Raw genomic sequence first — 21,696 nt, 5'->3', positions numbered from 1 at the left:
GTCCTGATCTTTATTATTTCTTTTCTTCGGCTGGGTTTCTTCTGCTGCTTCCCTTCTAGTTCCAGTAGGTGCTCTGTTAAATTTTGAATTTGTGCTTCTTCTAGATTGCTGAGATTGGCCTGGATTGCAATATACTTTCCTCTTAGGACTGCCTTTGCTGCGTCCCAGAGATTTTGGATTATTGTATTTTCAATTTCGTTGGTTTCCACATATTTTTTAATTCCTTCTCTAATTGTCTGATTAACCCAATCGTTCTTTAGTAGGGTGGTTTTTAACCTCCACATTTTTGGAGGTTTTCCAGACTTTTTCCTGTGGTTAATTTCAAGTTTCATAGCATTGTGATCTGAAAGTGTGCACGGTATGATCTCTATTTGTTTATACTTATGGAGGGCTGCTGTATGCTCCAGTATGTGATATATCTTGGAGAATGTGTCATGTGCACTCAAAAAGAAGGTGAATTTCCTATCTTCAGGATGCAGAGTTCTAAATATATCTATCAGTTCCATCTGTTCCAATGTGTCGTTCAGGTCCATTGTTTTCTTAGTGATTTTCTGTCTGGTTGATCTATCCATTGCTGTCAGTGGAGTATTAAAGTCCCCTGCAATTAGCACATTTTTGTCAATAAGATTGTTTCTTTCTGTGATTAATTGTTTTATGTATTTGGGCGCTCCTGAATTTGTCCCTTATGACTCAGCAATAGCACTACTAGGGATTTACCCAAGAGATACAGAAATGCTGATGCATAGGAGCACATGTACCCCAATGTTCATAGCAGCAATGTCAACAATAGCCAAAACATGGAAGGAGTCTAAATGTCCATCACCTGATGAGTCAATCAAGCAGATGTGGTATATATACACAATGGAGTACTATATGGCAATGAGAAAGAATGACATATGGCCATTTGTAGGAAAGTGGATGGACCTTGAGAGTGTCATGCTAAGCGAAACAAGCCAGGCAGAGAAGGACAGAAACCATATGTTTGCACTCATAGGTCTAACAGGAAAACAGGAGAAACCTAATGGAGGACCAGGGGGAGGGGAAGAGGGAAAGAGAGTTGGGGAGAGAGTGGGATGCAAAACTTGAGAGACTATTGAATGCTGAAAATGAACTGAGGGTTGAACGGAAAGGGGGAGAGGGGAAAAGAGGTGGTGGTGATGGAGGAGGGCACTTGTAGGGAAGAGCACTGGGTATTGTATGGAAATCAATTTGATAATAAACGATTTAAAAAAATAAATAATTGAGGAATTTTTCTGAAAAAAATAAAATAAAATAAAATCCATTCACATTTCAAATAAATCCCAAAAATGTTTGCTGTAGATTTGCCAGCTAAAGATAAGTCCTCAGGAAAGGAACTTACTGATTATTTATTTTTTGCAGAATTTGATGCAGAATAATTTTATTAAGAATGAGATAAGAAATAAAAATAAATCAATGTCTTCCACAATATAAGAGCATCTGGAGAAATAAAAACAAACATATATGACACCAAAGATAACACTTTATGAACTACAAAGCATGGAAGCAATGGAAACCATACAAATTATTGTCTGCCATGGTTTTAGAGTAGAAGACACGATTTAAGGTAGAACCATCCAAAAAAAAAAAAAAAAAAAAACAACCCATTCCAGTGGCTAGAAATCAGCAACATCATATAAATACAGAGCTGGCCCCTTTGCTCAAAAGTGACCTGCAAAAGAGAACCTTTTCTTCTTGTCACATGACCATACTATGCAGATCATTAATCATGCCATGGTTCATTGGAAGAGATGCACAACCAGAAAATGATGGCTCTTATCCCACCTTCTAGAGGACACAGGAGGGGAGTAGGATATGAAATTGCAAATGCCACTTATCACGTGACAGCCTACTGTGGAGGAAAATGAGGAAAGAGTGGTCAGGAAGATGCCAATGGGTGTGAATCAGGAGGAAACTCAGACCAGATAGAATTTATCACATCTAGAAAAGAAAATTTTGTTTCCCACAAGTTTAAACCATTACATAGACAAACATTATTGTGAAATCTGATAATTACTTAAATATTAGGTAAACAAAACAAGGAAGTTATGTGGACAAATCACCCTGTCCTGGCAGTATATAAGAGGCCACGGCACAAGGAGACTTCCAAACTCAAGCCCCTCACTCTCCTGGAAACTCACCCAGAACCTCCACTCTCTGACACCATGGTCAACTCCTGTTGTGGCTCCGTCTGCTCTGACCAGGGCTGTGGCCAGGAGACCTGCTGCCGCCCCAGCTGCTGCCAGCCTTGCTGCCGCCCCACCTGCTGCCAGACCACCTGTTGTAGGACCACCTGCTGCCGCCCCAACTGCTGTGTGTCCAGCTGCTGCCGCCCCTCCTGCTGTGGCTCCAGCTGCTGCCAGCCTTGCTGCCGCCCCACCTGCTGCCAGACCACCTGCTGTAGGACCACCTGCTGCCGCCCCAACTGCTGCAGGCCCAGCTGCTGTATCTCTAGCTGCTGCCGCCCCTCTTGCTGTGGTTCCAGCTGCTGCCGCCCCTCTTGCTGTGGTTCCAGCTGCTGCCGCCCCTCTTGCTGTGGCTCCAGCTGCTGCCAGCCTTGCTGCCGCCCCAGCTGCTGCCAGACCACCTGCTGCAGGACCACCTGCTGCCGCCCCACATGCTGTGTGTCCAGCTGCTGCCGCCCCAGCTGTTGCTAGACCCCCTGCCACCGCCCCACCTGCTCTGGTGGCTCTTGCTGCTGCTGAGTACCCTGACCTGCACCCTGCCGTCTTTCATCAGCCAGTCTCCTTCATGTAGTCCAACTGGGAGCTGAATCATGTGAGGCCAACTGCACAACCTCAGATCTGGCTGAATTTTCAACTGAGTTGATCTCTGAATATCACCCCCCTCACCTGCAACTCCCCACCTCCATGTTACTATCTCCCTCCCAAATCAATACAAAGTTGGAATTTTTTCTGATATCTATTAACATGTTATCCTAATTGATATATCTGTTTACTTCCAGATTTTCTGATATGGAGATGTTTCTATATATCAAATAAATCTTAATTTCCAGGCATACAAATATGAGAAATTTCATTTCATTATTCTTCCTCAAGAACTGTCACTGTTAGCTGTCACTTATTCTAATGTTCTCTGTGGAAAGAGTTGACCATACAGGTGTTTTCAGGATTTTCACTTCTATCACCTCAGCACTTGCCACGCTACCATTGGAATATGGTTGCTTACAACAAGCTTCTGGAATTCTCTGCAGAGGGCTTTGTGTAGATAAAGGACCAAGTCTGGGGCAGGTCAAAAGTATGGATGTAAGGTAAGTGTCTAAAAGCAGTGTTCAACAAATGGGTAGCAGTTGGTGGATTAAGCGCTTTAGCCTCTTTCCCCTTGACATCTTCAGTAGGACTGAAGGAACCCCAGCTGCCCACAAGAGTCATCTCTGTGGAAATCATTTCGATTGGCTTCCATCCCTTACCTGGATCACTTCACAGATTCCCTCCAACACTACTTGGGATCACCTCCAGACGTGGCATTATACCTCTGTTTTGGGGTCTGATCCTGAGGTCCCCCTAGCACCAGTGTTCCAAATCTAAGTAACAGTGCCTTCAAAAAGCTAAGAAGAATGGTCACACGGTGATACAGTCAACTCCCGAGCTTATTCTCACTGAACCACTAAATCTTTTCACAGGATGCTGTTTCTTCTTACAGTTTTTGCACATTTGATTTTAGACTATTTGTCTCTGAACTTTTCATATCATAATATATCCCGAGGGATAGGACAAACTCCCATGAGCAACCCAGCTCCCCATATTAAGGACTGTCTCCCTTAAGAAGACTATGTTTAAGGGAGCCATTCCAAAATGTAATTCTTACATCATATTCAAATAAGCAGAACCTAAGACAGGAATTCCTGTACAAGTGATGTATAAGTTCTCTTATGAGAAATCAGTAATGAAGGGGAATCAGGACAGGGTAGTAAAGAACCAAAGAGAAAATGTGGTTTCATTTCAATTCTGCCCAGCGTGGGTGAGGGGTGTGAATGGTACCATCGACCTGCACCTCTTAAGGCCAATGGGTTGGGCCTCTGTATTCCTACACCATTTGTCACTACCTTTAGACAACTCTTGGTGGGAGGAAAGGGTGGAGGAGGCAGACTTCCAATTACAGTCCCCCTTAAGCTGAGACAATTACCTGCAGAACAGTGTGGGTAATCTGCGAGAAACACTAATAGCCCGTACTCACACTAGCTTGTGGAAGATGGCATTTATGGCAAAGAAGATTGGAATGGGATACCATATATCTATCCTTGGCCCTATTTATGTCTATAGCTTTCTCACATTAACTTCGCTCCATGTGGTTTGTCACAATTTTTAGAGAAATCTGCAAAACCAGAGTCACTGGGTGTCTCCTCCTCTCCTTTAGCTGACTTGCGTGATGCAATGACCATTCCCATGGTTCCTATGTCCTCTTAAGGCTATAACTACTTGCCAATCTGCAGTTAATGCCAGGAACAGGAATACCACGAATGCCCCTCTAGATCACCTCAGTGCTAAACATAATCCTTCTGGCCCCCATAGCTCCTAATATTGCCTGCTGATTTCCTGCCACTAGGAGCCCAAAGGGATAAGGTGGTAGTCAGAGGTTTAAGTCCAGTCAGAACTTATGATAGAAGGAGGCACAAATTCCCTGGGATGGATCACTGGGATTAAGGTAGAGGGGAAACTTCTCCTTTAACTCTCACATATAGATCAACATATTCAAATAGGGGCCATGAATGATTGTGGGTCTCCAGCAATGAGTTCAACTCAGATCCCATGTCCAACATCCTGCAAACATATCCATTTTCCAGCTTCCCTTGAGACAATGGCTATACTCCTTAGGTAAGGAATAGAGAAAGTCTATGATATGCACTTGATGTGGTGTCCTTTATCTTAAAAGACTGGCCTCTCTATTGATGAGTTAATGTGTTTCAGGACTGAAAACAGCCTGAAGTCTGTAAACTGTGTCATGAATCGTGAATTTCCATTGGATCAATGATCTTGGCCTGTGTTATTTTAATTTTTTTTTGTAAAAAAAAGTATTAATTTATTTTGAGAGAAAGAGCGAGTGAGAGAGAGAATGAGCACACAAATGGGGGAGAGGTGGAGAGGGAGAGGGAAAGAGAGAATATCAAAGAGACTCTGTGCTGTCACTGCAGAACCAAACACAGGTCTCAATCTCACGAACTGTGAGATAATGACTTGAGCTGACCAAAATCAAGAGTCAGATACTTAACCAACTGAGCCACTGTCCTTTTATTCTTAGACTCTTTTAAATACATGTACACACACACACACACATACACACACACACACACACACACACACACACACACACCTATGTTAAGGTGTAACTGAGTTGGCTGCCTATATCCTATTATGAGGGACATCATGCTCTATAATCCATATTGATAGATCTGAGGGACACACATCATCTGCCCCCTTTTTCATTCCAACCTTGTTTGCAATCACATAATTATACCCAAAGAACTTCCTAGAGTGAAATGTCCACCTGGATTCTGCTATTCAGAGATAATATCATCCCCATTTTTCCTAGGGAGCATAATTTAGCCACCTCAACGTGACTTTAGAGAATAGGCACTACTATCTCAGTACCTAGTTGACAGGGAGTGATACTTGAGGATTCTATAATATCTTAGTAAAGAGAGTACCTCCTGATCTTTCCAAGAGAACATAGACAGTTAGGCTTTGTGACTTTATAATTTTATTTGAGCATTTCTACTTCTCTGCACCTTTCAATTCCTCCCTTCTCACCTGTATGTGCTGTGGCCCTACATAAATCTATACTGGTTATCTACTGTTATGTAACATTACCTCAAAATTTAGCAGCTTAAAGTGACTCTCATTTATTATCTCAGTTTCCATGGATCCAAAAACTAGGAATGGCCCACCTAGACTCTCCCAATTCATAGGATTTCACAAGGCTGAACTCAAGGTGCTGGCAGGCACTGCAGTCTCATTTGAAGTCATGACTGGGGAAGAATCCATTTCCAAGTAAACTTATGTGGTCATTGACAGGATTCAGCTCCTCTAGGGCCACAGGAGGGAGGCCCTTAACTCCTTGCTGGTTGTTGAATGGAGACTGTGCTTAGTTATTTGCTGCAAGGATCTCTCCCACATAGCCAGTGAGAGAGAGAAAAAGAGTTGGCCTTAAAATGAAAATCACAGAGTGCCTGGGTGGCTCAGTTGTTGGGTGTCTGACTTCAGCTCAGGTCATGATCTTAGTACTTATGAGTTCAAGCCCTGCATCAGGCTCTGTGCTGATGGCTCAGAGGCTGAAGCCTGCTTCAGATTGTGTGCCCTCCTTCTGCCTCTGGTTCCCAACCCTACTTGTGCTCTATCTCTGTCTCTGTCTCTCTCTCTCTCAAAAATAAATAAAAACATTAAAAAATGAAAATCACAATCTTTTGTAACTCAATCACTTGATGTTGTCATACCCTGTGGTTTAGATGCCAAGTTACTCAAGGGGGAGGAATTACATGAGACCATGAAAACTAAGAGGTAGAAATCTTTGGGCCTTCTTTGAGGCTGCCTACCAGAACTCTTATATAATATTGAGTGAAAGAATTAAAACACATTCATATAAAAATTCAGAGGGGCGCCTGGGTGCTCAGTCAGTGAAGCATCTGAGTTCAGCTCAGGTAATCATCTCACAATTTGTGGGTTCAAGTCCCACATGGGGCTCTGGGCTGACAGTTCAGGACCTGGAGCCTGCTTCAGATTCTGTGACTCCCTCTCTCTCTGCCCTTCCCCCACCCCCTCCATCTCTCAAAAAATAGGTAAATGTTAAAAAAAACTTTGTTTAAATTCAGAAACCTATAAGATGAAGCTATATTTTTGGTGTGAATACCTAGGTAATAAAACTGTGAGGAAAAACGCATTAAAGGTTACTTGAAAAGTGAGTACAGTAATCATCTGCAAGGTAGAAAAAGGATTATGTCCAAGAAAAGACGTATCAAGAGCCTTCTTGAGAGTAACAGTGTTCTATTCCTTGATTCAAGTTTTGGGTATATAGGTGTTTACTTCAAAACTTTTTTTTTTATCATGTATGCATAGTTTGTCTGCTATTCAGTATATGTACATTTTATATAATATGAAAGAGTTTTTAAAAATTTAGAGTGCACTGAAATATATACTCTATTTAAGATTTAAAATGAAAGATGACCTTACCCTTTTCCTACATCATACACAAAAATAAACTCAAAATGGATGAAAGACGTAGAAAGGAAACCAACAAAATCCTAGAGGAGAAAACAGGCACCAACCTCTCTGACCTCGGGCACAGCAACTTCTTACTAGACATGTCTCTAGAGGCAAGAAAAACAAAAGCAAAAACGATCTATCGGGACCTCATCAAGATAAAAAGCTGCTGCACAGTGAAGGAAACAATCAAAAAAACTAAAAGGCAACTGACAGAATGGGAGACGATACTTGCAATGACATATTGGATAAGGTGTTCGTATCCAAAATCTATAATGAACTTATGAAAATCATCACCTGAAAAACAAGTAATCCAGTGAAGAAATGGGCAATAAGCATGAACAGACACTTCAAAAAAAGACATCCTGATGGCTCAACATCACTCATCATCAGGGAAATACAAATCAAAACCACAATGAGATACTACCTCACACCTGTCAGAACAGTGAAAATTAATAACTTGGAAAATAACAGATGATGGCAAGGAGGTGGAGAAAGGGGAACACTATGGCACTGCTGGGGGGAATGCAAACTGGTACAGCCACTCTGGAAAACAGTATGGAGGTTCCTGAAAAATTAGAAATAAATCTTTCCAAATTATGGAAAGATTGCTGATGCTAGGACTTCCAGCACTATGTTAAACAACAGTGGTGAGAGTGGACATCCTTCTCGTGTTCCTGATCTCAGGGGGAAAGCTCTCAGACAATAGAAGGAAATAAAAAGCATCAGAATTGGCAAAGATGAAGACAAACTTTCACTTTTTGCAGATGACATGATACTCTACATGGAAAACCTGACCAACTCCACCAGAAGCCTACTAGAACTGATCCATGAATTTAGCAAAGTCGCAGGGTACAAAATCAACATACAGAAATTGGCCACATTTTTATACACCAATCATGAAGCAACAGAAAGAGAAGTCAAGAAATGGATTTGATTCACAATTACACAAAAAACCATAAAATACCTAGGAATAAACCTAACCAAAGGTGTAAAAGACCTGTACGATGAAAATTATAGAAGACTTATGAAGGAAATTGAAAAAGACACAAAGAAATGGAAAAACATTCCATGTTCATGTATCAGAAGAATAAACATTGTTAAAATGTCATTATTACCCAAAGCAATCTACACAGTCAATACAATCCCAATCTAAATTGCACCAGCATTCTTTGCAAAGCTAGAACAAGCTATCCTCAAATTTGTTTGGAATCACAAAAGACCTCAAATAGCCAAAGTAATATGGAAGAAGAAAACCAAACTAGGAGGCATCACAATCCCAGACTTTAGCCTCTACTACAAAGCTGTCATCATCAAGGAAGTATGGTATTGGCACAAAACCAGACACATAGACCAATGGAATAGAATAGAGAACCCAGAACTGGACCCACAAATGTATGGCCAACTAATCTTTGACAAAGTAGGAAAGAGTATCCAATGGAAAAAAGACAGCCTCTTTAACAGGTGGTGCTGGGAAACCTGGATAGCAACATGCAGAAGAATGAAACTAGACCACTTTCTTACACCATACACAAAAATAAACTCAAAATGGATGAAGGACCTGAATGTGAGACAAGAAGCCATCCAAACCCTAGAGGAGAAAGCAGGAAACAGCCTCCTTGACCTCAACCACAGCAATTTCCTACTCAACACATCTCCAAAGGCAAGGGAAATGAAAGCAAAAATGAACTATTGGGACCCTCATCAAGATCAAAAGCTTCTGCACTGCCAAGGAAAAAATCAAGAAAACTAATAGGCAAGTGATGGAATGGGAAAAGATAGTTGCAAATGACATATCAGATAAAGGGCTAGTATCCAAAATCTACAAGGACCTCACCAAACTCCACAACCGAAAAACAAATAATCCAGTGAAGAAATGGACAGAAGACATGAAGAGACACTTCTCCAAAAAGGACATCCAGATGGCCACCAGACACATGAAATGATGCTTAGCGTCACTCATCATCAGCGAAATACAAATCAAAACCACACTCAGAAACCACCTCACGCCAGTCAGAGTGGCTAAAATGGACAAAATCAAGAGACTATAGATGCTGGTGAGGATGTGGAGAGATGGGCACCCTCCCACACTGTTGGTGGGAATGTAAACAGGTACAGCCGCTCTGGAAAACAGTGTGGTATTTCCTCAAAAAATTAACAATAGAACTCCCCTATGACCCAGCAATAGCACTGCTAAGGATTTACCCAAGGGATACAGAAGTGCTGATACATAGGGGCATATGTACCCCAATGTTCATAGTGGCACTTTCAACAATAGCCAAATCATGGAAAGAGTATAAATGTCCATCAACTGATGAATGGATCAAGAATATGTGGTTTATCTATCCAATGGAGTACTACACAGCAATGAGAAAGAATGAAATCTGGCCATTCGTAGCAACGTGGATGGACCTCGAGGGTGTCCTGCTAAGTGAAATAAGTCAAGCAGAGAAGGTCAGATACCATATGTTTTCACTCATAAGTCTAACAGGAGAAACTTAACAGAGGACCATGGGGAGGGGAAGGGGGAAAAAGAGTTAGGGAGAAGGAGGGAGACAAATCATGAGAGATGTTTAAATACTGAAAACAAACTGAGGGCTGAAGGGGGAGAAGAGAAAGGGGAAGGGTGGCTGATGGACATGGAGGAGGGCACTTGTGGGGAAGAGCACTGGGTGTTATATGGAAACCAACTTGACAATAAACTATAAGAAAAAAAAAACAAATTATGGAAAGAGTCCAAATGTCCACTGACTGAGAATGGACACACACACACACACACACACACACACACACACACACACATACACAATGGATTCTTACGTGGCAATCAAAAAGAATGAAATCTTGCCATTTGCAACAATTTGGATGGAACTAGAGTGTATTGTGCTAAGCAAAATAAGTCAGTGAGAGAAAGACAAATACCATATGATTTCATTTGCATGTGCAACTTAAGAAACAAAACAGAAAAACATGGGAAAGGGAAGGGAAAATAAGATAAAAAACAGAGAGGGAGGCAAAACATGAGACACCTAAATACAGAGAAAAAAACTGAGGTTTGCTGGACAAGTGTTGGGTAGGGGGATGGGTTCGATGGGTGATGTATGTTAAAAAGAACACTTGTTAGAATGAACACTAGGTGTTTTATGTAAGGGATGAGTCATTAAATTCTACTGCCAAAACCATTATTACACTGTATGCTAACTAGCATAGACTTAAATAAAATTTTAAAATGATATAAAATAAAATACTAGAGTTAAAAAGAAATGAAAGATGAACTTAAGGAATGCTTGGTCACCCTATCATGAAATAAATTGGTAATAGTTAAGATAAATCTTGGTATTTGTCTAGTATAGCACAGAATCAAGTAAAGATACATGTATCAATGTTAGTGATTTTCACAGGTAGAAGACAATTTAACAGTGCCAAACAGAAGATATTATATATTCTATAGTAATATATCTATACTATATCTAATATATACTATATCTGAAGGTCTAGATCAAAACAAATTCATAGTTCAAAACATATTAAGACAGTGACTGCCTCCATGGTAGTAAGGATTTTACAAAAGGACTTTCTGATATAATGGAAACATTCTATTGATAGATGTGGGGATTACGTGAACCTGCTACTATGTATCAAAGTTCATCACTATGGATGACTAAAGATTTATGAATTTCAATGTTTGTAAATTCAACTTGAATTATAAAATAAATAATTAAATGTAAACAAGAAACAATGACTAAATTAATTATATGAATAAGTCTATGTGTTTACCAAACTGTCATCTTGGCTGATTTGCCTTAAACACAATTTCTTTTACTTAAATTACACTACTGTTAACTCATTTCATGTGTTGTATCTTTCCATATTATATTGCAGTTGTTTGTATTTGTGTGTGTGAGTGGGGTGTTTCAGCAGTCTGTAAGGTTCTGGGGAGGAGACCCTAAATCATGTTTACAACTCCAAAACTGGCAACATGTGTGTATCTTGGATTATCCACTCAACCAATCTCTTTTATAAAAGGCGGGAACTTGATAGAGGTAGTTTCTCAAAGCTTGAATGAACAGAACAAAGAGGTAGGTCTCTAAGTGTCACCTTTGGGCCTTAAGTGTCAACATCAGCTGGATACTGGTTAAAAATGCCAAATATAGGATTCCCCTGTATTCAGAACCTCCGGAATTTGTACCAACCATTTCTAATAAGCACTTCAGATGATTGGTTGCATCATCTGATTGCATTGGACTCTCACTAAATGGACAATAATTCAAAACAGTAACAAAATAAACTTGTATTGACTAACCGCATTTCAAATGGATCCAACAAATGTGTACTATAGATTACCTATGAGATAAGTTCTGAGGAGAGGCATATTCTGATTATTCAACATTTTTTTTGCTCCATTGAAGAATATTTCTAATTAGGAATGACACAAGAATAAAGAAGAGGCTATGTCTTCCAGAATCTAAAACCTTCCAGAGAAATGCAACACAAAAATGTATGATGAAAACATTAACACTCAATGAACTACAAATCATGACAGTGATGGGAAACATAAAGGTAATTGTCTACATGGTCTACATGGTAGAGAACATGATCCAAAGTTCAAAACAGCCAAGAAATCCCACTCCAGTGGTGGAGGTCAGCAACATCACATGTTCATATGCAGCTGCTCCCTTCCTCATTGCTCAAAAATGATCCATAAAAGAGGACCTTTTTCTCTTGTCCCATGCCACCTCGACACTATGCAGATGGGTTTTCCTCCCCACTGATGATTGGAAGAAAGGCACAACCAGAAATAGGATTGCCCTAATCCCATCCTGCTAGGGGATGTAGGAAGGGATGGAAAGAAATGTAATTGCAAATGCCAGCCATCACGTGAAAGCCTACTGTGGAGGAAGATGCAGAGAGAGTGCTTGGTAAGATGTCATTAGGTGTGAGTCAGGAGGAAAAGCAGACCAGATAGAATTTATCATATCTAGAAAAGAAAATTTTGTTTCCCACAAGTTTAACCATTACATAGACAAACATTATTGTGTAATTTGATAATTACTTAAATATTAGGTAAATAAAAACAAGGAAGATGTGTGGACAAATCACCCTGTCCCGGCAGTATAAAAGAGGCCATGGCACAAGGAGACTTCCAAACTCAAGCCCTCACTCTCCTGGAACCTCACCCAGAACCTCCACCCTCTGACACCATGGTCAACTCCTGTTGTGGCTCCGTCTGCTCTGACCAGGGCTGTGGCCAGGAGACCTGCTGCCGCCCCAGCTGCTGCCAGACCACCTGTTGTAGGACCACTTGCTGCCGCCCCACCTGCTGTGTGTCCAGCTGCTGTCGCCCCTCGTGCTGTGGCTCTGGCTGCTGCCAGACCACCTGCTGCAGGACCACCTGCTGCCGCCCCAGCTGCTGTGGCTCCAGCTGCTGCAGGCCCAGCTGCTGCATCTCTAGCTGCTGCCGCCCCAGCTGCTGTGGCTCCAGCTGCTGCCAGCCTTGCTGCCGCCCCAGCTGCTGCCAGACCACCTGCTGCAGGACCACCTGCTGCCGCCCCAGCTGCTGTGGCTCCAGCTGCTGCCGCCCCAGCTGCTGCATCTCTAGCTGCTGCCGCCCCACCTGTTGCCAAACCACCTGCTGCAGGACCACCTGCTGCCGTCCCACCTGCTGTGTGTCCAGCTGCTGCCGCCCCAGCTGTTGCTAGACTCACTACTGTAACCCAAACGCTCTGGTGGCTTTTGCTGCTGAGTTTGCAGACTTGCACCCTGTTGTCTTTCATCAGCCAGTATTGATGTAGTCAACTGTGAGCTGAATCATGTGAGGCTAAGTATAAAACTTCAGTTCCCACTGATTTTTCAATTGTGTTGGCTTCTGAATATACCCACACACACATACATAGACACCATCCCACTCTCCTCACTTCCTTGTCACTATCTCCCTCCCATATCAATGCAAAGGTTGAATATTCTGATATCTGTTAACATGTCATTCTGATATATGTTACTGCCAATTTTCTGTATGGAGATATGTCTATATATCAAATAAATCTTATTTTCAAGCATACAAATATAAAAAATTGTGTCTCATATTTTTCTTTCATGAACTGTTACCCTTTGCTGTCAATTCTAGTGTTCTCTGCATAAAGAGGAGATCACAGCAGGCAATTTCAGAATTTTCACTTCTGTTACCTCCACACTTACCATGCTAACAGTGTATGATGGTGGCTCATGGCAAGCACCTGGAACTTTCTGTGGAGGTCCTCTGCATGAAGGAGCAGATCTCACATGACAGAGTAGGGAAGGAAGTCTCTGGAAGAAGTGTTCAACCAATAGGCAGGACTTAGTGGATAAGTGCTCTAGCCTCCTTCCCCTCGAGTGGGGCATGAGAGACCAGAGGGCTCAGTAGCACTGAACAAAACCTGGTTACTCTGGAAATCTTTCAGGGTTGGCTTCCATTGATTCCCAGAATCACCTCACAGTTTCCCTAGTGCACTGCTTGGGATCATCCCCAAATAAGCTACTTGGTCTCAAACCTCTGTTTTGGGGTCTGACCCTGAAGTCACTCTACCACCAATGTTTCAAGTCTCAGTAACAGTGCCTTCAAACATTTCCATATGAAATAAATGGTCACAATGGTGACGTAGTCAACTCTCTAACTTATTCTCCACTGAACCACTAAATCTTTTCATGGGATGCTATTTCTTGTCACAGTTTTTGCACATTTGGTTTTAGACTACTTCTGTCCAATTTTTAAAAGATCATACACCTGAGGGACAGGACATACTCCTACAAGCAAAACAGCTCACCATGTTAGGAACTGTCTCCCTAAAGGAGGTATTTTTAAGGTGTCCACCCCCACCTGTGATGCTTATATTGCTTTAAAAAAAAAAAAAGCAGAGCCTAAAGTAGGTATTCCTGCATAAGTAAAGCATGTGGAAATACTCTCACCAGAATCAGTAATAAAGGGGAGTTAGCATACAGTAGTAAAAGAGGCTAAGACAAAGTGTGGTTTCAGTTCAACTCCACCCTCATATTCTGACCCACAGATGAGGGGTATGCACTGGGCCATCCACTTGCTCGTCTTAGTGGGAAGGGGTTGGGCCTTTGTACTCCTACGTCACTTCTCATTATCTTTGGACATTCTTTGGTGGGTGGAAAGGAGGAAGAGGAAAGAACCCCAGGTGAGGCCCCCCTTAGTCTGCGAGAATTAACTGTAGAATAGTGTGGGTGAACAGTGTGAGGCGCCTGTAGTCAACACCCCCACTACCCTGTGGATGAGCGCATTTATGGCAAAGAGCATCTGATGGGACATCATATATTTATCCCTGGCTCTGCTAATGTCTATGGATTTCTCTCACTAACCTTGTTCCATGTGATTTGTCACACTATCTAAAATCCGACAAGATAAGGGTTAGTGGGCAGTTCCTCTACTCCTTTAGCTGACTTGCCTGAGGCAGTTACTTTCTTGTCCCCAACCCTGAGAGTCCTGAGCTCATGGTTCCTATGTCCTCTTAAGGCTACAACTACTTGCCCATCTGCAGTTAATGTGAGGAATAGGAATACCACCGGTGCCCTCTCTGGACCACCTCAATGCTAAACAAAATCCTTCTGGCCCCCATAGCTCCTAATATTGCCTGCTGATTTCCTGCCACTAGAAGTCCAAAGGGATAAGGTGGCAGTCAGAGATTTAATTCTAGTCAGAACTATACCATATCCCTTCCAGTTAGCTTTCCTGTCTTGGAGTTGAGACCTCTAGATGTACACAGCCTACCATTATGGTAGGAGGAGGCACAAATTCCCCCCTGTGGATCACTGGGACAAGATAGTGGGGAAACTTCTTTAACTCTCACTCTAGACCAAGGTATTCAAATAGGGGCCATGAATGATTGTGGGTATCCAGCAATGAGTTCAATTCAGATCCCATGTCCAATAGCCTGCAAACATATGAGTATTTCAGCTTACTCTGAGATAGTGGCTGTAGATTCCTTGGGCAAAAACTAATGAAATCCTATGATGTACACTTCTTGTGGTCCTTTAGTCTAGAAATGCCTTCATCTTAGTGATTCTATTTTTGTGTTAGTCATTTCTAGGTCTGTGAAAACCATAGCTTGAAGTCTGATAACTGTGTCATGGATCATGACTTTACATTGAATCAATGACTTCAGCCTTTGCTTTTTTTATTGCTATACTCTTTAAATGTGTGCACACACATGAGTGAACATGCAGGTGCACAGGTGCATACGCACGTGCACATGCGCACACACACACACACACGCACAGATACAAAGGTGTACCTGAGTTGGCTGTATATATATTATTATGAAGGACATCATACTCTATTATCCATAGTCATAGATCCCTGAGGGTCACGTATCATTCTGCCCCCTTTGTCATTCCAACCTTGTTGGTCATCACAGAATTATACCCACATTACTTCTTATAATTAACGTACCACATGGACTCTGTCATTCAGAGGTATGACCATCCCCATTATTCCTAGGGAGCATAGTTTGATCACAGCAATCCCTACCACAACCTCGTACTTTAGAGAATAGATACTCCTTCCCCAAGATACTGCTGACACTGGTACCTGATGATGCCTTAATAGCAAGGTAAAGAGAGTGCTCCAGACCGTCGTCGGGAATGGGTACTTGGGCTTTGTAACCTTATGACTATATTCATCTTAGCATTTCTATTTTTTTAATGTTTTATTAATGTCTATTTTATTTTGAGAGGCAGAGAGCCAGTGGGGGAGGGGAAGAGAGGGAGGGAGACACAGAATCTGAGCAGGTTCTAGGCTCTGAGCTGTCGGCACAGATCCCGATGCAGGGCTCGAACCCACGGACTGTGAGATCATGACCTGAGCCGAAGTCAGATGCTTAACCGACTGAGCCACCCAGGCGTCCCTGCATTTCAATTTTTCTTTGCATTTTTTGATCCCTCTCTTCTCACTTGTGTGCACCATGGTCCTAGATAAATCTGTACAGGTTATCTATTTTTATGTAATATTACCTCAAAATTAGCAGCTTAGAGTGATACTCATTTTCTCTGTTTCTGATTATCAAAATCCAGATATGGTCCACCTAGACTCTCCATTTCATAGGATTTCACAAGACTGCACTCAAGATGTTGGCTGGCACTGGGGTCTCATCTGAGGTCTCGACTGGGGAAGACTCCATTTCCAAGTTCACTTATGTGGTCATTGGCAGGATTCATTTTCTCACAGGCCACAGGAGGGAAGACCTTGCTTCCTTGCTGGTTGTTGAATGGAGACTGTGTTCAGTTCTTTGCTGCAAGGATCTTTCCCACATAGCACCTGGCTTCATCAAAGCCAGGGACAGAGAGAGAAAGAGTTGGCATTAAGATGGAAGTCACAATCTTTTGTAACTCAATCGCTTGATGTTGTTATATCCTGAGGCTTAGAAGCAAGTTACTCAAGGGGAGGGAATTACATGAGACTCTGAACACCAAGAGGTGGAAATTATTGGGCCTTCTTGGAGTCTGCCTGTCAGAACTCTTACATAATACTGGGTGAAAGAATCAAAACACATTTACAGTAAGATTTCATTCATATAAAAATTAAGAAACATGTAAAATGAAACTATATTTTTAGGTGTGTATACCTAGGTCATAAACCTGTAAGGAAGGCACATTAAAGGGTTACTTGAAAAGTCAGCACAGTAATTATCTGTAGGGTGTAAAAAGGACTGTGTTCATATAAATACATTTCAAAAGCCTTCTTAGTGGTAATGATGTTCTATTAATTTAGTCAATCTTTGGGTGCATAGGTGTTTTCTCCATAATTGTTTTTTTCATTCATGCTTATATTTTGCATGCTTTTCAGTGTATGTACATTTTACATAACATAAAATGTTTTTTTAAAAACTTAGGGTGAACTGAAATGCATACTCTATTGAAGATTTAAAATGAAAGACAAGCTTGGGGTGCCTTGGTGGCTCAGTTGGTTAAGCGTCCAACTTTGGCTCAGGTCATGATCTTGTAGTTTGTGAGTTCAAGCCCCACGTCAGGCTCTGTGCTGACAGCTTGGAGCCTGGAGTCTGTGCCAATTCTGTGTCTCCTTCTATCTCTGCCCCTCCCCTGCTCACGTTCTGTCTGTCTCTCTCAAAACTATATAAACAATAAAGTTTTTAAAAAATAATAAAATGAAAGACAAGCTTAAGGAATGCTGTTTTGCATACCATGAAGCTTATTGGTAATAGTTAAGGTAAGTCTTGGTACTTCTCTAGTGCAACACTGAATGAACTAGTGAATCAATGTTTATGATTCTCACAGATATGACAAGAAGAGAAATTATATATGCTTTAGTAAACAGTATACAGTAAACCCTTGGTTTGTAAGCATAATTCATTCTGGAAACATGCATGTAATCCAAGGTACTCCTGTATCAAAGTGAATTTCAAGGACTACTGGCTCAGTTGCAATCATGTGAAATCTGGTATTATGTACTACTTGTTCGCAAAACATCACTCCTTTTTCAAGTTAAAATTTACTAGAAATGTTTGCTCATTTTGCAGGACACTTGCAGAGCAAGTTACTAGCAGTCCAAGGTTTTGCTATATATACTACATATCATTAGAAGGTCTATATCAAAACAAATCTATAGTGAAAAATGTATTAAAACAGTGATTGCCTCTGTGGTACTGGGGACTTTACTAAGGCACTTTTTGGTATAATGGAAATGTTCATTTGATACATGTGGGGATTGCACAGTCCTGCTTCTGTGTATCAAAACTCATCACTATGCATGACTACACTTAGAATTTATGAATTTCTATGTGTGTAAACTCCACTTAAACTGTAAAATAAATCATAAAAGGTAAACAAGAAACTGTGACTAAATTATTTATTTATGAATAAATCTAAGTCTTAAGCAAACGGTCATCTTGGCTGATTTGCCTTAAACACAATTCTTTTAGTTAAATTACACTCTGTGAACTCCTTTGACATATTTCTCCATATTATGCTGCAATTATCTATATGTGTGTGTACAGTGGCGCTTCTCAGCAGTCTAAATTCCTGGGGAAGAGACCCAAAACTGTAGTTGGAACATCAATAACTGCAATGTGTATATCACAGATAATTCACTCAACAAGTTGGCTTTATAAAGAGGCATGAACTTGATAGAGACACGTCCTCAGAGCATCAATGAACAGAACAAAGCAGTAGGTCTCTATGTGTGGCCCTTGGGCCTTCTGGATCAACATCATTTGGGTACTGGTTAGAAAGGCTGAATCTCAGGCTCCCTCTGTATTCAGAACCTCTGGGATTTGTCCCAACCAGATTTAATAAGCCCCTCAGATGACCTGCTTCATGCTCAAATTGGATTATCACTAAATGAAGAATAAGTAGAATTAGTAACTGAATGAACTTGAATTGACTAAAGTCCATGCACATTTTGAAGGTATCCAAACAAACATGTGTTACAGATCTCCTAACTATGGAGGTAAGTTCTGAGGAGAGGCACATTCTGATTATGCAACATCCTTTGTGCTCCGTTGAAAAATATTTTTAATTAAGAATTACACAAGAATAAAGAAGAGGCTATGTGTTCCAGAATCTAAAGACCATCCAGAGAAATGCAACACAAAATATATGATGGCAATATTAATGCTCAATGCACTACAAATCATGACAGTAATGGGAACCATAGAGGTAATTGTCTATGTGGTTTTGGGGTAGAGAACATGATCCAAAGTTAGAAACAACCAAGAAAACCCACTCCAGGGGCAGAGGTCAGTACATCACATGCTCATAAGCAGTTGATCCCTTCCTCATTACTCAAAAATGATCCATAAAAGAGGACCTTTTCCTCCTGTCCCATGCCACCTCCACACAATGCAGATGTGATTTCCTCCTCATTGATGATTTGAAGAAATGCACAACCAAAAATGGGATTGCCCTAATCCCATCCTGCTAGGGGATGTAGGAGGGGACAGAAAGCTGTAATTGCAAGTGCCACCTATCACACGAAGTTGTCTGTGGAGGAAAAGAAGGAAAGAGTGGTCCAGAGGATGCCAGTGGGTGTAGTCAAAAGGAAAAGCAGACCAGATAGAGTTTATCACATCTAGAAAAGAAAATATTGTTTCCCACAAGCTTAAACCATTACATAGACAAACATTATTGTGAAATCTGATAATTACTTAAATATTAGGTAAACAAACACAAGGAATTTGTGTTGACAAATCACCCTGTCCTGGCAGTATATAAGAGGCCATGGCACAAGGAGACTTCCAAACTCAAGCCCTCACTCTCCTGGAAATTCACCCAGAACCTCCACCCTCTGACACCATGGTCAACTCTTGTTGTGGCTCCGTCTGCTCTGACCAGAGCTGTGGCCAGGAGACCTGCTGCCGCCCCAGCTGCTGCCAGACCACCTGCTGCAGGACCACCTGCTGCCGCCCCACCTGCTGTGTGTCCAGCTGCTGCCGCCCCAGCTGCTGTGGCTCCAGCTGCGGTGGCTCTGGCTGCTGCCAGCCTTGCTGCCGCCCCTCCTGCTGCATTTCTAGCTGCTGCCGTCCCTCTTGCTGTGCATCCAGCTGTGGTGGCTCCAGCTGCTGCCAGCCTTGCTGTCGCCCCTCCTGCTGCATTTCTAGCTGCTGCCGTCCCTCTTGCTGTGGCTCCAGCTGTGGTGGCTCCGGCTGCTGCCAGCCTTGCTGCCACCCCAGCTGCTGCCAGACCACCTGTTGCAGGACCACCTGCTGCCGCCCCAGCTGCTGTGGCTCCAGCTGCTGCAGGCCCAGCTGCTGCATCTCTAGCTGCTGCCGCCCCTCTTGCTGTGGTTCCAGCTGCTGCCGTCCTACATGCTGCAGGACCACTTGCTGCCATCCCACCTGCTGTGTGTCCAGCTGTTGCCGCCCCAGCTGTTGCTAGACCCCCTGCCACCATCCAACCTGCTCTAGTGGCTCTTGCTGCTGCTGAGTACCCTGACCTGGACCCTGCCATCTTTCATCAGCCAGCCTCTTTTATGTAGTTCAACTGGGAGCTGAATCATGTGAGGCCAACTGTACAACCTCAGTTCCCACTGAGTTCTCAACAGAGTTGGCCTCCGAATATCCACCCCTCCACCACCCTCCAACCTCTAGGTTACGACCTCCTTCCCAAGTCAATACAAAGTTTGAATTTTCTCTGATATCTAACATGTCATGTTAACATGTCATCCTAATTGATAAAACTGTTTACTGCCATGTTTTCTGTATGGAGATATTTCTATATGTCAAATAAATCTTAATTTTCCAGGCATACTAATTTAACAAATTGTGTCTCATTATTTTTCCTTTATGAATTGTCACCCTTAGCCATCAGGTCTTCTACTATTCTCTGCGATCTAGGAAGCATGGAAGGTGACTTCAGGATTTTTACTTCTACAACCTCAGCACTTCCCATGCTAACAGTGCAGGAAGGGGGCTTACCACAAGCATCTAGAACTCTCAGCGGAGCACTCTGTCTATACAAAGGAGCAGATCTCACAGGACAGAGTAGGGAAGGAAGTCTCTGGGGAAAGTGCTCAACCAATGGGCAGGACTTGGTGGATAAGCGCTCTAGCCCCTTGACCCTCGAGTGGGGCATGTGAGACCAGAGGGCTCAGTAGCACTGAACAAACCCCAGCTGCTCACAGGAGTCACCTGCTCTGGAAACCAATCTGCACTGGCTTCCATCCCTTCCCTGGATCACTTCTCAGTTTCCCTACAGCGCTGCTTGGGATCATCCCCCAAACAAACAACTTGGTCTCAAACTTCTGTTTTGGGGTCTGATCCTGATGTCAACCTAACACCAGAGTTGCAAATCTCAGTAACAGTGCCTTCTACAATTTCCATAGGATATGAATGGTCACAATGGTGACATAGTCAACACTCGAGCTTTCTCCACCAAACCACTAAATCTTTTGACAGGATGCTGTTTCTTCTTACATTTTTTACACACTTGGTTTTAGACTACTTGTCTCTTATTTTTAATATGTCATATATCCTGAAGTACAGGACAGAAGCCACAAGTAACATAGCTCACCAAATTAGGAACCGTCTCCCTAATAGAGGCTATGTTTAAGGGAGACCATCCCCAAATGTGATTCTTACATTGCATTAAAAAAAAAAACTACAGAAACTAAAATGTATTCCTGCACAAGCGATGTGTAAGGAAGTGCTGTCTGGAGAAATCAATCAGGAAGGGAGGGAAGCAAGGTAAAGCAGTAAAAGCAGCTAAGACAAAATGCGGTTTCAGGTCAATAGCACCCTTACAATCTGACCCCACTTTCGAGAAGTATGTATGGACTGTGTCACGGACCTGCTCCTCTTGAAGGCAAAGGGGTTAGGTCTTTGTACTCCTATATCACTTATCACTACCTTTGGACAACCCTTGGCGGATGCAGAGTGTAGATCCCAGGTGTGGCCCCCACTTAGACTGGGAGAATTAACTGCAGATCCGTGTGAGCAACGCCTAGTCCATACTCTAA

At 42.2% G+C, this 21,696-nt stretch overlaps 3 protein-coding genes across 4 annotated transcripts in view; all 3 read left to right on the top strand.

The window, feature by feature from the left end:
* Window positions 1-685: 685 nt before the first annotated feature.
* LOC115282777 (keratin-associated protein 4-7-like) lies at window positions 686-2,675 on the top strand. 2 transcript variants are annotated; one of them, XM_029928951.1, is made up of 2 exons: window positions 686-693; window positions 2,255-2,675. In XM_029928951.1, the coding sequence occupies exons 1-2, from the start codon at window positions 686-688 to the stop codon at window positions 2,673-2,675; spliced, it is 429 nt and encodes a 142-aa protein (XP_029784811.1). The 2 variants fall into 2 exon arrangements, with proteins under 2 accessions (XP_029784811.1, XP_029784810.1); XM_029928950.1 differs by lacking the exon at window positions 686-693 and having other exon boundaries at window positions 2,184-2,675.
* Window positions 2,676-12,433: 9,758 nt separating this feature from the next.
* LOC115282540 (keratin-associated protein 4-12-like) lies at window positions 12,434-12,931 on the top strand. The gene has a single exon (XM_029928617.1). The coding sequence runs from the start codon at window positions 12,434-12,436 to the stop codon at window positions 12,929-12,931; it is 498 nt and encodes a 165-aa protein (XP_029784477.1).
* A 6,604-nt stretch (window positions 12,932-19,535) lies between these two features.
* The window catches only part of LOC115281618 (keratin-associated protein 4-12-like), a 3,663-nt gene continuing 1,502 nt past the window's right edge, over window positions 19,536-21,696 (top strand). Inside the window, exon 1 of the mRNA XM_029927033.1 lies at window positions 19,536-20,109. Within this exon, the coding sequence (XP_029782893.1) occupies window positions 19,536-20,109 (574 nt within the window). The remainder of the gene's footprint in view (window positions 20,110-21,696) is intronic.

The sequence above is a fragment of the Suricata suricatta genome, chromosome 17 (assembly GCF_006229205.1).
Source record: "Suricata suricatta isolate VVHF042 chromosome 17, meerkat_22Aug2017_6uvM2_HiC, whole genome shotgun sequence".
In the NCBI taxonomy this organism is placed as follows: Eukaryota; Metazoa; Chordata; class Mammalia; order Carnivora; family Herpestidae; genus Suricata; species Suricata suricatta.
Note: the sequence above shows the minus strand (reverse complement) of the source record. Positions and strands in the feature narration are given on the sequence as shown.

What these genes read in the sequence shown, in the direction of transcription:
- LOC115282777 (XM_029928950.1), top strand. Translation starts at nt 2,184, where the DNA reads ATGGTCAACTCCTGTTGTGGCTCCGTCTGCTCTGACCAGGGCTGTGGC.
- LOC115282540 (XM_029928617.1), top strand. Translation starts at nt 12,434, where the DNA reads ATGGTCAACTCCTGTTGTGGCTCCGTCTGCTCTGACCAGGGCTGTGGC.